This window comes from Fringilla coelebs, assembly GCF_963513975.1.
Source record: "Fringilla coelebs genome assembly, chromosome: 11".
Taxonomy (NCBI): Eukaryota; Metazoa; Chordata; class Aves; order Passeriformes; family Fringillidae; genus Fringilla; species Fringilla coelebs.
In genome coordinates this window covers 18,084,713-18,097,359 of record NC_140037.1, presented here as the reverse complement: position 1 = coordinate 18,097,359, position 12,647 = coordinate 18,084,713, and the positions used below count along the sequence as shown (strand labels likewise).

Below are 12,647 nucleotides of genomic sequence, written 5' to 3'. Positions count from 1 at the left end.
TGGCTGAATCTGCAGCCCACTGCAGCTCCGGCACAGTGCAGCTGCTGCCCAGGCTGTGCCCGAGGGCCAGTGGCCAGGCACTGAGTCAGCAGCCCCCCTGTGCCAGCCTGGGTGGGGCACTGCCCGCTGCAGCCTGAGGTGGCACCAGTTTGTCACCCATGACCGCAGGGGCCTCGCTGTAGCAGCAGCTTCCTTCCTTCTCCAGCACCAGCGCACGTGGCTGCTGCCTGGCTCCTTGGCTTTATCTCTGTGTCTGGGCAGGAAAGATTGCTCTCCCTTATCGTTCACATGCTGGGAATCCACAGAACACTCCCAGGCGTGGCGGGTGCAGACTGAGAGAGTGCCAAGTTCCTATTGCATGCTCCTTTCAGATCTACTTTTGCACTGTTCTGACCCAGCCCTCCCCACACCAACCATGGGAGCCTTGCCACCAGTTCATATCTCCTGTGTGCTTGCTAACAGCTTTCCAGAATACAAAAAAAACTGATTTTGCTCTGTCTCTTCTGGGCTGTGTGGTGCCACCTCATCCATCCATGCTCAGAATGTTTTGCTGTTTCCTAAAACATTATTCTTATTTTGAAAAGCGGCATCACGGTATCAAAGATGCCCAAAGCAGAAGCCAGGGGTTGCTGCCACAGTCACCTTAGCTACAGGAGCCTGGTGCTGCATTTTATAAAGGATAAAACTTTTTCTGCCACTGTTCCCCCCAACCAACAGGGTAAATATAAATACATGAAAAAATACCTACACATCTGTTTTAGTCACACAGGTTTGAGTTTCAGCTTCCTGGTTGGTCCAGATCCTGCTAGTGATACATTTTTGTTGTGTTTTCACCCCAGCCAGCAGCCACTTGCTCACTCTCCCACCAGTGAGCTTGTGGAGAGAATTGGAAAGGCAGAAGCTGGAAAACTCTTGGTTTGAGATACAGACAGATTAATAGTGAAAGCAAAAGCTGGCACACAAGGAAGGAAAAACAAAGGATTTATTCACTGCTTCCCAGGGGCAGACAGGTGTTCAGACACCTCCAGGAGAGCAGAGCCCCATCAAGTGTCATGGTGACTTGGGAAGACAAACACCATCACTCCATGTGTCCCCCCTCCTTCTTCCCCCAGCTTTCTATACTGAGTGGGATGTCATGTGGCAGGGTCAGTTGGGGTCACCTGTCCTGCCTGTGTCCCCTCCCCATCTCCCCTGTACCCCCAGCCCTCTCACCAAATGCAGAAAAGGCCTTGGCTCTATGTAAACACCGATTAGTGTTTAAAAAGCAGTAACAAAAACATCTCTATATTGTCAGCCTTGTGCTCAGCAATGCAAAACATAACCCCGTATTAGCCACTGTGAGGACAATTCTACCCCAGCCAAACCACTGTCTTTGACTTAGTTCAAGACAATGCAGGCTTCTACCCTCCTCCAGCAAGCTCTGTTCCCTGCAAAGGAGCTGCAATGATTTGACCTTAACGTGGTCTTTTCCTTCCTTAAACCAAGAAGTACATGAACACTGCAGCCCACAGCAGCTTTTTCTGCTTCTCCCTGTCCCAGTGGCTTCAGGCTGCAGTGGCATCTCATGGGAGATTTCTGATGGAGGAATACAGGGCCACAAGGGAGGATCCCACCGTGCCCCTGCAGACCCAAACCATGTCTCACTAGCACTACAGGAGAGCTGTGTCCACTCCAGGGGCTGGGATTTGGTTGGCTGCATTGAATTAGTCTGATTACTTGTATCTGAGGACAGGATGTTGAATTTGGGTGTAACAACAGCAAAAGCTCATTTCAGTTCAGCTAAGTGCAAGGAAGCAGAAGAGATTATTATACTGGAGCAGAAGAAAAATTGAGTAGAAGGCAGCAAAAGGCAGTGAAATCCCTTGAAAGGGATATTTCAGTAGAAAATAGATACTTCTCTTAGGGCTAGTGCTCACTTACTGAATTATAGAGATTAACTATAACATTTAATGAATAGTAATATATCATTACAGTAAAGTAACCATGACTTCATGGTCTCAAAGATATTCTACTGTGACAAGTTCCTCTTTTTCTCTCTGGGCATCTCCATGTTCACCTGTTTCCCAAGTAGTCTGAAGGCACTGGAGGGATGTATGGCCCCAATCAGGGCTTGTAATTGAAAACAATTAACCAATTAAACCGAACAGCTAAATTGCTCTGTGAGAAGGGAGGATCCCTCTATGAGATGCAGTGGGATTGGTAGCTCATATGTCTGCAGCTCTTGGGAATTTTTTTGCTTTAGATTTGTGTACCTGAATTTGTCCTCTCCTAAATGTGGTAGAGTGATGTAGAGTATTTCAGCTGGAAGAGGCCTACAACAATCATCTGTCTTGCACTGGTAATGTAAAGATTTAAGGAGTTTCATGAACTTAAAGCATAGTGGTGAGTGTCACAGAAGCTGGTGAGAAGTGAATTGTGAGGACCTAGAAAGTTCAGCTCCCCACGACTTCTCTCTCAGACCTGTGTGTGTAATTCTGTGTTAAAGCTCATCTGTTAGCAAGTACCACAAGGAGGAAAAGAGGGAAAAATGGTTGCCTAGGAATCAAAAGAAATAAAGGAAAAAAAACTAAAAACAGAAGGGGGAAAACATACTCAGCAGAAGATCCAAAATGACATAGAAGTAATTTTTCAACTTTCTTCTTCGCACCCTTCCTCAGGGTTTCCGCTCTGCCCACGCCTCTGGTGGTCACTGAGACACTTTTCTGATAAAGAGGAAGGAAAAACCAGCAGCCGTTGTCCCGGATGCTCGGTGACAGAGTGAGCCCAGGCAGGGAAGTGTTCCTGATTTACCCCAGCCTGGGAAGAGCAGATCAGCCTGGCTGGAGAGGGAGCAGCCCTGAAGGAAGGATGGGAATGATGCTGCGAGCAGCTGTGCTCCTGAGCTCCCTTCTCCACTGCAGCGGTGAGTCTGGGCTGGGCACGGGGCCCTGCCCTGAGTGTGCTTGGCAGGGGCAGCTCTGTTTTGGGAAGAGCTTAGATTCAGTCCTCAGAGTGAGAGAAATGTACTGGGACAAAGGAAATGATCTGCTTTTTTACAAAAAAAAAGTTTTAGGTTTCTTTACCCAGTGATTTACATTTCTCATGTTTGGCTTAGGCTGAGAGAATGGTGTGTTTCAGAAATACAAATAGGCAGTGGAGGAGGGAAGTCTTTGCTGTTCCTCAGAAGCTCCAAGGGTGATGTTGGGGGCAGACACTGGCTGAGACCAGGGAGCTGTAACCTGGACTTTAGACCAACTCCTTCCCTCAAGCCTAAGTTATCCAATAACTCTGAGCCTGTGCTCTACTCATTGCTGGTGGTGGCAGGAAAGCACCGGGCAGAGCAGGAGAGCCGGGCTGTGCCCATGGCAGGAGTCAGTGCCCCGGCCATCAGCCACCTCCCATCCTCATGCCACCCTGATTTTTGGTTAACCCACCCCTCAGCAGCCCAACCCTCACACTCCCCACTGCCTGCTTGTGTTTCTCATCTGGTGGGTTCTCTTTGCCAGTGCTCTTGCCATGGCTTTACCTCCTGGGAGCTGCCTTCCCCCTGGCTGCTCTGTGGCTTAATTTTCATCTTCCTTTCTTCCTGCAGCTTTTCTGGACCTGAGTGGCTCCAGTGAGATCAAAGGGGTCTGGAAGGACTCTGTCACTCTGCCTTGTGCCTATGTGCCTGTGGAGGACCTCGTGCAGCAAACCCTCACCTGGAGTGTGGTGCATGACAAGGGTTCAGGTGCCGTCATTCGGAGGGATGACTCTGGGGACCACATTCTCCTGTCTGAGTACAGGGACAGAGTCAGCATCCCAAAGGATGCCCCAGGAAATGTGTCTCTTCTCATCCTGAGCCTGGAGATCTCTGACGAAGGAACCTACACTTGCCAGGTCACCTGGAGAGACGGCAACAACAGCCTGATAGCAAAGGAGATCACCACCAATTTGGAGGTTGTTAAAGGTAAATCCAAGAAGGAGGCTGTTCAGGAGGGAAAGGCTTGGCTCAGGAAGGCTTTGGGGAATTAGAGCAGGTGGGCAGTAACTGTTTGCATGCAGAAGCATTTTGCTGATCAGTGTCAACCTCAAGCAAGAAATAGCAAATAGGTCAGAGAGAAATTCTGCCCAGGACACAGCATCCTGCAGCTCAGGGAGGCCCTGTGGTCCCTCAAGGACCAATTCAGCCCTGGCTCTATCTGTAGTCAGCGGCTCGATGCTTCCCAGTGGCATGCAGCAGTGGGGAAGTCCCGGGGACACTGTATTGCATTTTTTCACTAAATTTCACCAGCGTGTGCTTGCCATCCCTCTGCCCAGTGCGGGGCATTTATAGAGGCACAGAGACTACAGACACCTGTGCGGCACAGCTGAGCTCATCCTGTGCAGGGAGGCGATGCTCAAGCCGAGCTGCTCCCTCTGGAAAGGCACCGCCAGCAAGAGCGACAGCTGCTGCGACACGGGGACCGTCCCCAGCACAGCCAGGGCTCCGTGACCTGGGTCCCTCTGCTTTGCGTTGTAGTGGCCGCCACCAAGCCCATCATCAGAGCTGCGGAGCCGGGGCTGACGCTGCCGGCCGGAGCCAGCACCAGCCTGCGCTGCGAGGCCGGCGGGTCCCCTCCCATCAGCTACCGCTGGTTCCGGAGCGGCCCGGCGGGCACAGCGCGGCTCCTGAGCAGCGGCGCTGAGCTGGCGTGGCGCAGCCTGCGGCCCTCGGACAGCGGCACGTACTTCTGCGAGGCAAGAAACAGGGTCGGGGCCGGCGCCGTGCAGCGCAGCGATGCTGTGCACCTGACGGTCACAGGTGAGTGCCGGCAGCACAAATCCTCCGCGGGGCAAAGGAACCGCATCCTCCTGCCCTGCCCTGCCCTGCCCGGGAAGAAGGAAATGCCAAACGCCTTCAGCACTCTGACACAGCTCTGCCCGTGGCTCCAGCCTGTGTCCTTCTGCATTTCCTGTGTTCAATTTCCTCCTCTTTGAGGAACTGCTCTTTTCTGATGCAAAAGAGGGTTTTTACTTCAAACATTCATTTATTTATTCCTCTGTGGGTTTTTTGAAGTTCTGCCTGGCTCTGTAATGCTGCCCACTGCAATTCAGCAAGTTCAGACAAGGAGCTGGGGCTTTATTTTGAGAAGCGGGAACAAGTGAGTGGTAATTCAGTGGCAGAACAAACCAAGCTGGCCTTTGCTTCCCCACCAGCAGCTGTGTATCTCAGGGAGACACACTGCACCTCATTCCAGGCTCTGACCCCTCCAGGCTCTGCAGGACAGTGGGACAGGTTGCACTCAATGGCCTCAGAGGAATTTTTCAATCTAAACGATTCCATGATGGGTGCCTTGTGGAAAACTTGCAGCTCTCCTTGGCTGCTCACTGGATCAGCACAGCTGTGAAGCCCCTGATGGCAGAGCCAAGCACAGGCACCTCCCAGTGGCCTGGGAAAGAGGCAGAGCCTGCTGAGCTCCCAGGCACTGAGCTCTGGCTGAAGCCCTGTGCTGCTTTTCCCAGCAGTCCCAGCCTGGAGGGAGCAGCACAGGAACGGGGCTCAGTGCTGCAGCTGCTGCCCCACGCTGCTGGCACAGCATCCCCCTCCTGTCAGCTGGGAGGGGGCTGCTTCCTCCTGCTCCCACCTGTGGGGAATTCTGTAGCACAGCAGCATCACCGTGGTGGTCACACCCCTGTGTGAGGCTCTCCCTCCCCCTCACCTTGCAGATCTGCCCACAACGACAGCAGCCTTGCAGAGGAGTGTGGGAACCACGGGGGGACACCACTCAACCACCGGTTGGGGTGAGAGCCGTGGCAGCTGAGGGCACGGGTGGGGTGTTGGGGCTGTGTGTCACCCGTGCTTGGATGGGGTTTTATTGCTGGGGAACAGAGTCTTGGCATTACTCAACTTCAGTCCTTATGCCTCAGTTTTGAACTGGGATGTTTTTGAAGGTAGATCTTCCTTCCCTCCATTTCCAGTCCATGGAGGGCTAATATGTTTTCTTTGTTGGAGAGACTGTACGTGTCTTAGGAATGCTGAAAATGTCATTTCCCAAGTTGCAGTGCATATGGGATGGGGTGTTCTGGGTTTGGATCTTTTCTATTGGGGATTTTTGCTTGTTATCAGATCCTTAATAGAAGCTGCTGAGGGGAGGCAGATCTGGTGTCTCCAGTGGCAGACACAAAGGTTGCCAAGGTTCCTCAGACCCAACTGAAACCGTGTACTTGACCAGGGACAGCAGTTTGAGGGAGGGCTTGTGGTTTCCCATGTGTTTTTGTGGAATGTGGGAATTTTTGCCTGGACTAGAGCAAGTCTGCTTGTGGAAACTTTCTATGGTTGGATTATGTTTGATTTGGATTTATGGTGCCCCAGCAACCACGTGGGGATTGTGGAAGCCGGTGTTGGTCACCAGAGGCTGAGGGAAGGTGTTGACAGGTCTTGATTGTCCTTGCAGAAAAACCTCAAACAGAGCTGGTATCTGGAGGTACCTCAGGAATCTCCTGGACTCCATGGGGCCCCACCACTACTGCAGGTGTGTGTGTACAGACATGTAAATGCACTCAGGTACCTGGTGTGGGTGTGTGCAGTTTGGTTATATATAAATATGTATATATACTACATATAGTAGCCATCCAGTGCCCATGTGGTACCACAGGTACTCTCTCTATAGTATAGTGTTTACATTTCTGCAGTTTGCCTTGTAAAGGGGCTGGAGGCATTCTCTTCTGATCCTACAGCTCAAATCCCAGATATCCTGGTGCTAAAGTGAGGGCTGGAAATGTACTGTCAGATTTTAACTCATGTTTGTTTTACAGATCTGCCCATAACAGCAGCAACTTCTGAGAGTGGTGTGGGATATCCAGGGAAAAATGAAACAATTCATGGTAAGAGCAAAAACAAGCTCAGAAGAAGATTAAGGACCCAAACCAGATGCTCTGTAGTCAAAATTAGTATTCTGCCTTTTTAGCTGCAAATTGCATTAACAGCTGTTCTCAAAGGACCCAAATAATTAATGGTGACTCTTTTTAAAAGGCTCTGGATGTTTTTATGGAAGAACAAAAAAAAAAAAAAAGTTGACATATGGGGCACACAGAGTTGTTGCTGTGTTCCTGAGCAGTCGGTCCATTTTTAATCTTGGACTGCCAAAGCTGAAACAGCAAAAAAGCCTCAATGTGTGCCTCGAGCAGACCTAAACATCCTCCAGCTTTGCAGCCTTGTGGCAGGTTTAGACACTTTCCAAACAGAGCCGAGCAGCATCCTTGAATGGCAAGCTTTATTTCATGACCTGCAGTGCAGTTACCCTGCCCAGCTCACATCCCTAGTCACCTCAGCATGAGATGGACACTGTCTGTACAGCTGGGGTCCCTTGGTGAGGTGTGCACAGTGCTGGGTCACACAACACCCACCCAGAGCCACAAAGGCTCTCTGGGGACACAGCCCCGTGTGCTCAGGCAGGGCTGGCTGTTGCTGTCCTTGGGGACATGGTAAATGTCATGTCCCTGCTGCTGCAGTCACCCAGGAGGGCTCCCCTGTCTGAAATTCCTCTGTTGTATTGCTTTAGATTTCCAGAGGCCTGGCTTGTCCCTCTACCTGGTCATCCTGATTGCTGTGGTGTGTGGTGCTGTGGTTTTCCTTATCATCTCTCTTATCGCTTGCATTAGAAAGCCCAAAGACGGTGAGTAGAATGTTCTGGAAAACCTGAGTGTTTTACTCATGCCCAGCATGCCTTTACCTTTGATGGATTTTGGGGCCTGGAGCAGAGCTTGCAGCCACCAGCTGCAGCTCTGGCCTCTGCATCATGCAGGCAGTAGATGAACAGATGGTGGAGATCCAATGAGGCAGAGCAGTCCTTGCAGCCAGGAGGGTCTTCCAAGCACCAGCTGTGGCCCTGGGGCTCCTCAGCTGCACCTTCCATCCCTGCTCTGGCTCTGGGGCAGCTCTGTCCCTGCCCTTCAGCCCATCCCAGGGTGTGTGGCTCGCCCTGCCACAGAGCCTTGGGATGGCAGCAGTTTCCCACTGCTCCTCACAGACATCCCAGGGCTCAGACTCACCTGCTTGGCCAGGCTCATGATTCCAAATCTTTAAAGTCTCTGGCAGAGGGTCCATCCTGTCCTGCTGCTGGGAAGTGCCTTTGGCAGCAGGTGCTGCTCAGCAGTTCCTGTAGTTGGCACCCAGAAGGAAGAGGTCACTGTCCATTCTCCCTATTCCACATGAATTTGTTTCCTCTCTGGTCTTTGGTCACTGGATCCATTCACTGAATGCTCTGTCTCTCCTGCACTGCCACCAGAAACCCCCTTGACCAAAGTTCCTTGGAGCCCCCTCCTCACCAGCTGTGCAGGGAGCACACAGATGTGCTTTGGGGTTTGAGATCCCACAGACTTCATTTTCTCCTTTGTTTCACTAATGACCTTCCTATGGCTCCATGCTACCAATTAATAATAAAATTGTCAGATATTTCTTTTGCCATTTTCTTATTTTTCTTTCCTTTTTTTTTAAGGAATCCAGAATAGCCACTTTCAAAACTCTTCCTTATTGACTCCTAATGAATAGGGAAACTGGGGAAACTGTGGACTTCTAGTTTCTAACCTCAACTTTATCTTTGACATTGGATCAAAATAACCCAGTTGTGTGATAGCTGGGTTGTTTTTGTTTTCTTGGACTGAATCCTGGGAAACTGAGTCATCACCCACCTGACATGATATCCTAGGCTGTTATTTTTGTTCTGTCTTGCGAGGTCACTTTCTTAAACCAAGAAGAAAAACAAAGCAATTCTTTTTTTAAGAACATAAATGCAAATTATTGACACAAATTCTGATTTTTCTTTTCCAGCTCAAGCCTATGATGTAAAATTGTAAGTATAACCCTTTATCTGGCACATTGATGAGTCCTGGGGGGATGTATCAGAGCAGAAACAAAAAGCACTAGGGTATTAGCTGTCATAAGGGAAACCCCCTGAAGCAGTCTGGGTGAAGAGGGTCAGTTACCTCAACAGCACGTTGTAGGATGGCTTGTGGGCTTTCCACAGCAACACAGAATGTGGGAAGAAAGATCCTTTTCATGGCAATATCAGAATTGTAGAAGTGAGCAGGAGCTGCTTATTGACTCCTAAGCCCAGGGAGGGCTACTTACCATCATTGCCAAGGCTAAATTCTCTGTGTTTTTCCAAGGCTAAATTCCCAGTGTTTTTTTTTCAAATGCAAAGGAAAGGATCTCCCCTTCTAGAGACCACTGGTTATACTCCGATTTATCCTCAAAACATCCCTGGCTGACTTTCTTTCTTCTAACCATGGCTAGGAAGGAAGTTACAGCTATTTCTAAACTCAGGTTTCACATCCTGATCTACTTGTAACCTGTGGAAGTTTTACTGAAAAGCCTGATAACAGGAGAACCACTTCTCTAGGTATAAAGTGCTGCTGACTTGAGTATTACAGTGGGATGTGCCAGCATGCCAGTGCTAGGCTTCCCCAGCAGTGTGTAAAGCAGCAGTTTAAGTAACATTTGAACCCTGAGCAATGGAACACATGCTGTGATTACATTTCTGCTCAGAGCATCTATCTTCATTTAAAAAATATTAGATACCATAAGTCAGACAGTGGATGTGGGGTGTTTTCAGTTCTCAGTTTACACTTCCTCCAGTGTTTTTTATAAATATTTATTTCTCTTCAGCAGTTATCTGATTGTGCAAGAAATGGTGGTAATGCTTTCATTGCTTGCACACCCTTTGCTGCCTCTCCCTGGAAACTTTCTCAGGGTTGGAAGTGGTGCTGCTACAATGCCCAAGGCTTTTCTGCCACCAGAAAGCAAAGGACAAAATTCTCTCTTTCAGAATATTGCCATAGTCCAGTGGCCCAAGTTAACACAGGTTTGGGTCAGACCATAATACTGCCAAAATCCTGATGGTTGGAGATGCTTTGTTTACTCTGGTTGCTATTTTTGCTTTTTGATTTCAGCCACAACTCAAGAGCAGCAGCTTCTTCCAGCACAGGTCACTATGAGGAACCCATCTCTGCCTCTGAAAACCACTATGTGATGGAGCTCGGGGAAAACAAAGTCTCTGAAGAAGTAAATAAGAATGTGTCTGGCTGTGTTGCAAACCCCCAGGAATCTGAGTATGAAGTAGGGGACACTTCCTGAGAACCAACAATGCTCTGCAGATACCAGTCCTGAGGAACACCTTCCCCCAGACAAAATACATATTTATTTTCCCTTCTGCCCCTGACAAATAGGTTGGACAAGCAGTGTTTCTCTCTCTTCACAGTCCCTGCAGTGAAAATGCAGGAACTTCAGTTACAGAATGCTGTACAGAATGTCTGATTTTGTTTTCCTTGATTCAATTTCACCACCTCTATCCACTAAAGCCCTTTGAGTGCTGCAGCATGCAGGTCCCAGGCTAGGAGCACTGTACTGAACTTACTGCTGTGTCTGGCCAAAAGGACCAGTGTTTCCAGCCTCTGTGTGCTGGGAGGGGAGCCAGCACCAGGGGCTGCTCAGCATCCCCCTCCCCGTGGGTGAGCAGGATCTGGCTGGCTTGGGAATGGATGGCTCTTCCCCTGCCCACCTGATGCTGCACAGATTTAATATGAGAGAGATTTTCTAGAAGGCAGATTAAAGCCAAGAGAAGTTCAGGAGCCTGCCAGCCCAGGAGAAGCAGTGCAGGAAGCAGGAATGTCCCCTGCTGCCCTTGAGCCCCCTCCACAGCCCTGCAGCGAGGTCCAGGCACACTGGCCACAGCTCAGGCTGCTTCTGGCACTGCTACCAGGCACATTCTTTCTGAGCTCATGTTCTCTGTTCTCTCTTTGAATGCATGATGGATATTTGAAAGGAATTAGATACTTTTCCATAAGTTTGGGGTAGGATTGCTTACACGTGCCTCACATATTTTGCTGTGTGCATTCCTGCACAACTGGCTCACTTTGGAATGCCAGCAAGCCACTCACAGTCCCTCACCACATACTCAAGAAGTACTTTCCTCCCAGCTTAAAAGGCCTGAAGTGTAAGTTATGAATAATTTCTCATGCCTGTGTAAATCTATTATACAGAGTTATGGAGGAACCTTTTTATAATGAACAAGGCAATTCTGTGTCCCATTGAAGGCCATGCAGGCAGATCTAAAACAGGGAGTGAGCCAAGGGATGAGCAAGACATTGGTAACACAGGCACAGGATTAACAGGCCTCCAGCTGTGCTGCTCACACTCAGGACAGCTCTGCATCTGCAGGCTTCTGAACATCAGTTCAAAACTCACCAGAATTCAAAGGGAGTGAGGTGCTAATGGAGAGGTATTCCAGACAAAAGCCAGGACTGTGGTACTGTAAAGCCCATGGAATGTCACTACCTTACGTGTGCATGTTGGCCTCATCTTGGGTTTAGCAGAGCAAGAAAAGTTACTGAGAAAGATTGTAAAGAATAATTATTGGTCCAAAACCACATCTGTGCAGTCTCTTGGAAAAAAGAGAAGAAACAAATTAGCAAAGTGTGCCTGTGGGGATCAGGGCTGAGAAGGTGAAGGGGCTACAGCTTGTTTACAGCTTCTCTGAAAAGGATGCAGAAATTAGTGATAATTATCTGGTAGCACCTTCAAAGGGCAAGGAAATGTACTTCTTTGTATGCAACACAGAAATAAATGTGGAACACAGTGTCACTCAGGGCTAAAAGCCAGAGGTCTAATGGGAAATTGGAGGAATTAATGATTTAAAAGTTCCTCAGAATGCACAAACTACCAGGCACACTTTCCAGGCACGTAGTGACCTTATACTTTCTCCTGTGCTACAAGTTTTATTTCTCTTTGTTTAGAGTATACTTAAAAATCAAGGGCAGAAATCTTGATTCCTGAATGAAAAGGGAATACATAGCAGCTACTGGTGCTGTCATGGAGAAAACTGCCAACATGTACATGCAGCTTATTGCAGAGGTGGAGAAAATAGGTGTGAGTGTGTGTTCTGCCTGTGTGAGGTCAGAGGGGGTGGAAAGGAAATGTGGCAGGTGCTGGAGCACAGCCCATCCATCTGAGCTGAGCCTGACTGCTGTGGCCACTGAAGGGGGAATGTGGCCACCTGGAATCACCTGCAGTGCTCTTCATCTGAGGGGGCTGATGTGGCCAGAGCTCCAGCCAGAGGAGCAGGGAGCACTGAGGGAAGGCAGAGATGAAGGGTGTCCCACTGAGGGTCACACTGGGGGCTGAGCTCTCACTGCTGGAACTCCATGGGTAAGGGCTGCAAGGAATCCCACAGCTTGCCCCAGAATCACTCAATTCCAGCTGCACTGCAAAGGCACAGGCAATGCAGCCCTCCCAAAGTGGTTAAACAGCAGTGTTATCCTGGCTGGACAGCCAGCATCAGCAGCTGATGATATTAAATACAGCTGTTGTAAGGCAAGCTCATTAAACTGAAAATAATTCCATGAATTATGGTCTCCATGTGTTTTGTATCTGCATGCACTGTGGGACAGCTGGACAGGGTCCAGGTCCTGACCTGGTCTGGGGTGTACCTGGGCAGAAGAGCAGCTGCTGTGCACCCTGTGCAGTGGCAGAGGATGAGCTGAAGTCACAGCAGGTATTTTTACCGAACCCAGAGCTCAGCCAGCCTCTACAGAGCCCTGGGAGGAGGAGCTGGGCAGCCTGAAGAAGGCCAGCATCAGCTGGTGCTGAGTGAGACTGCAGAGAGCACCAGCAGTGGTGTGTGGTGACTGCAGGTAAGGGACATCTGTGA

The 12,647-nt window shown here is 49.5% G+C and overlaps 1 protein-coding gene across 2 annotated transcripts; it reads left to right on the top strand.

The window, feature by feature from the left end:
* The first annotated feature begins 2,777 nt into the window (after nt 1-2,777).
* LOC311157995 (V-set and immunoglobulin domain-containing protein 4-like) lies at nt 2,778-12,267 on the top strand. Of its 2 annotated transcripts, XM_084213084.1 has the most exons (9): nt 2,778-2,902; nt 3,572-3,928; nt 4,481-4,762; nt 5,668-5,742; nt 6,396-6,473; nt 6,757-6,825; nt 7,503-7,616; nt 8,771-8,792; nt 9,892-12,267. In XM_084213084.1, exons 1-9 carry the CDS (start codon nt 2,848-2,850, stop codon nt 10,073-10,075), a joined length of 1,236 nt encoding a protein of 411 aa, XP_084069210.1. In that variant the 5' UTR covers nt 2,778-2,847; the 3' UTR covers nt 10,076-12,267. The 2 variants fall into 2 exon arrangements, with proteins under 2 accessions (XP_084069210.1, XP_084069211.1); XM_084213085.1 differs by lacking the exon at nt 5,668-5,742.
* The last annotated feature ends 380 nt before the right edge of the window (nt 12,268-12,647 follow it).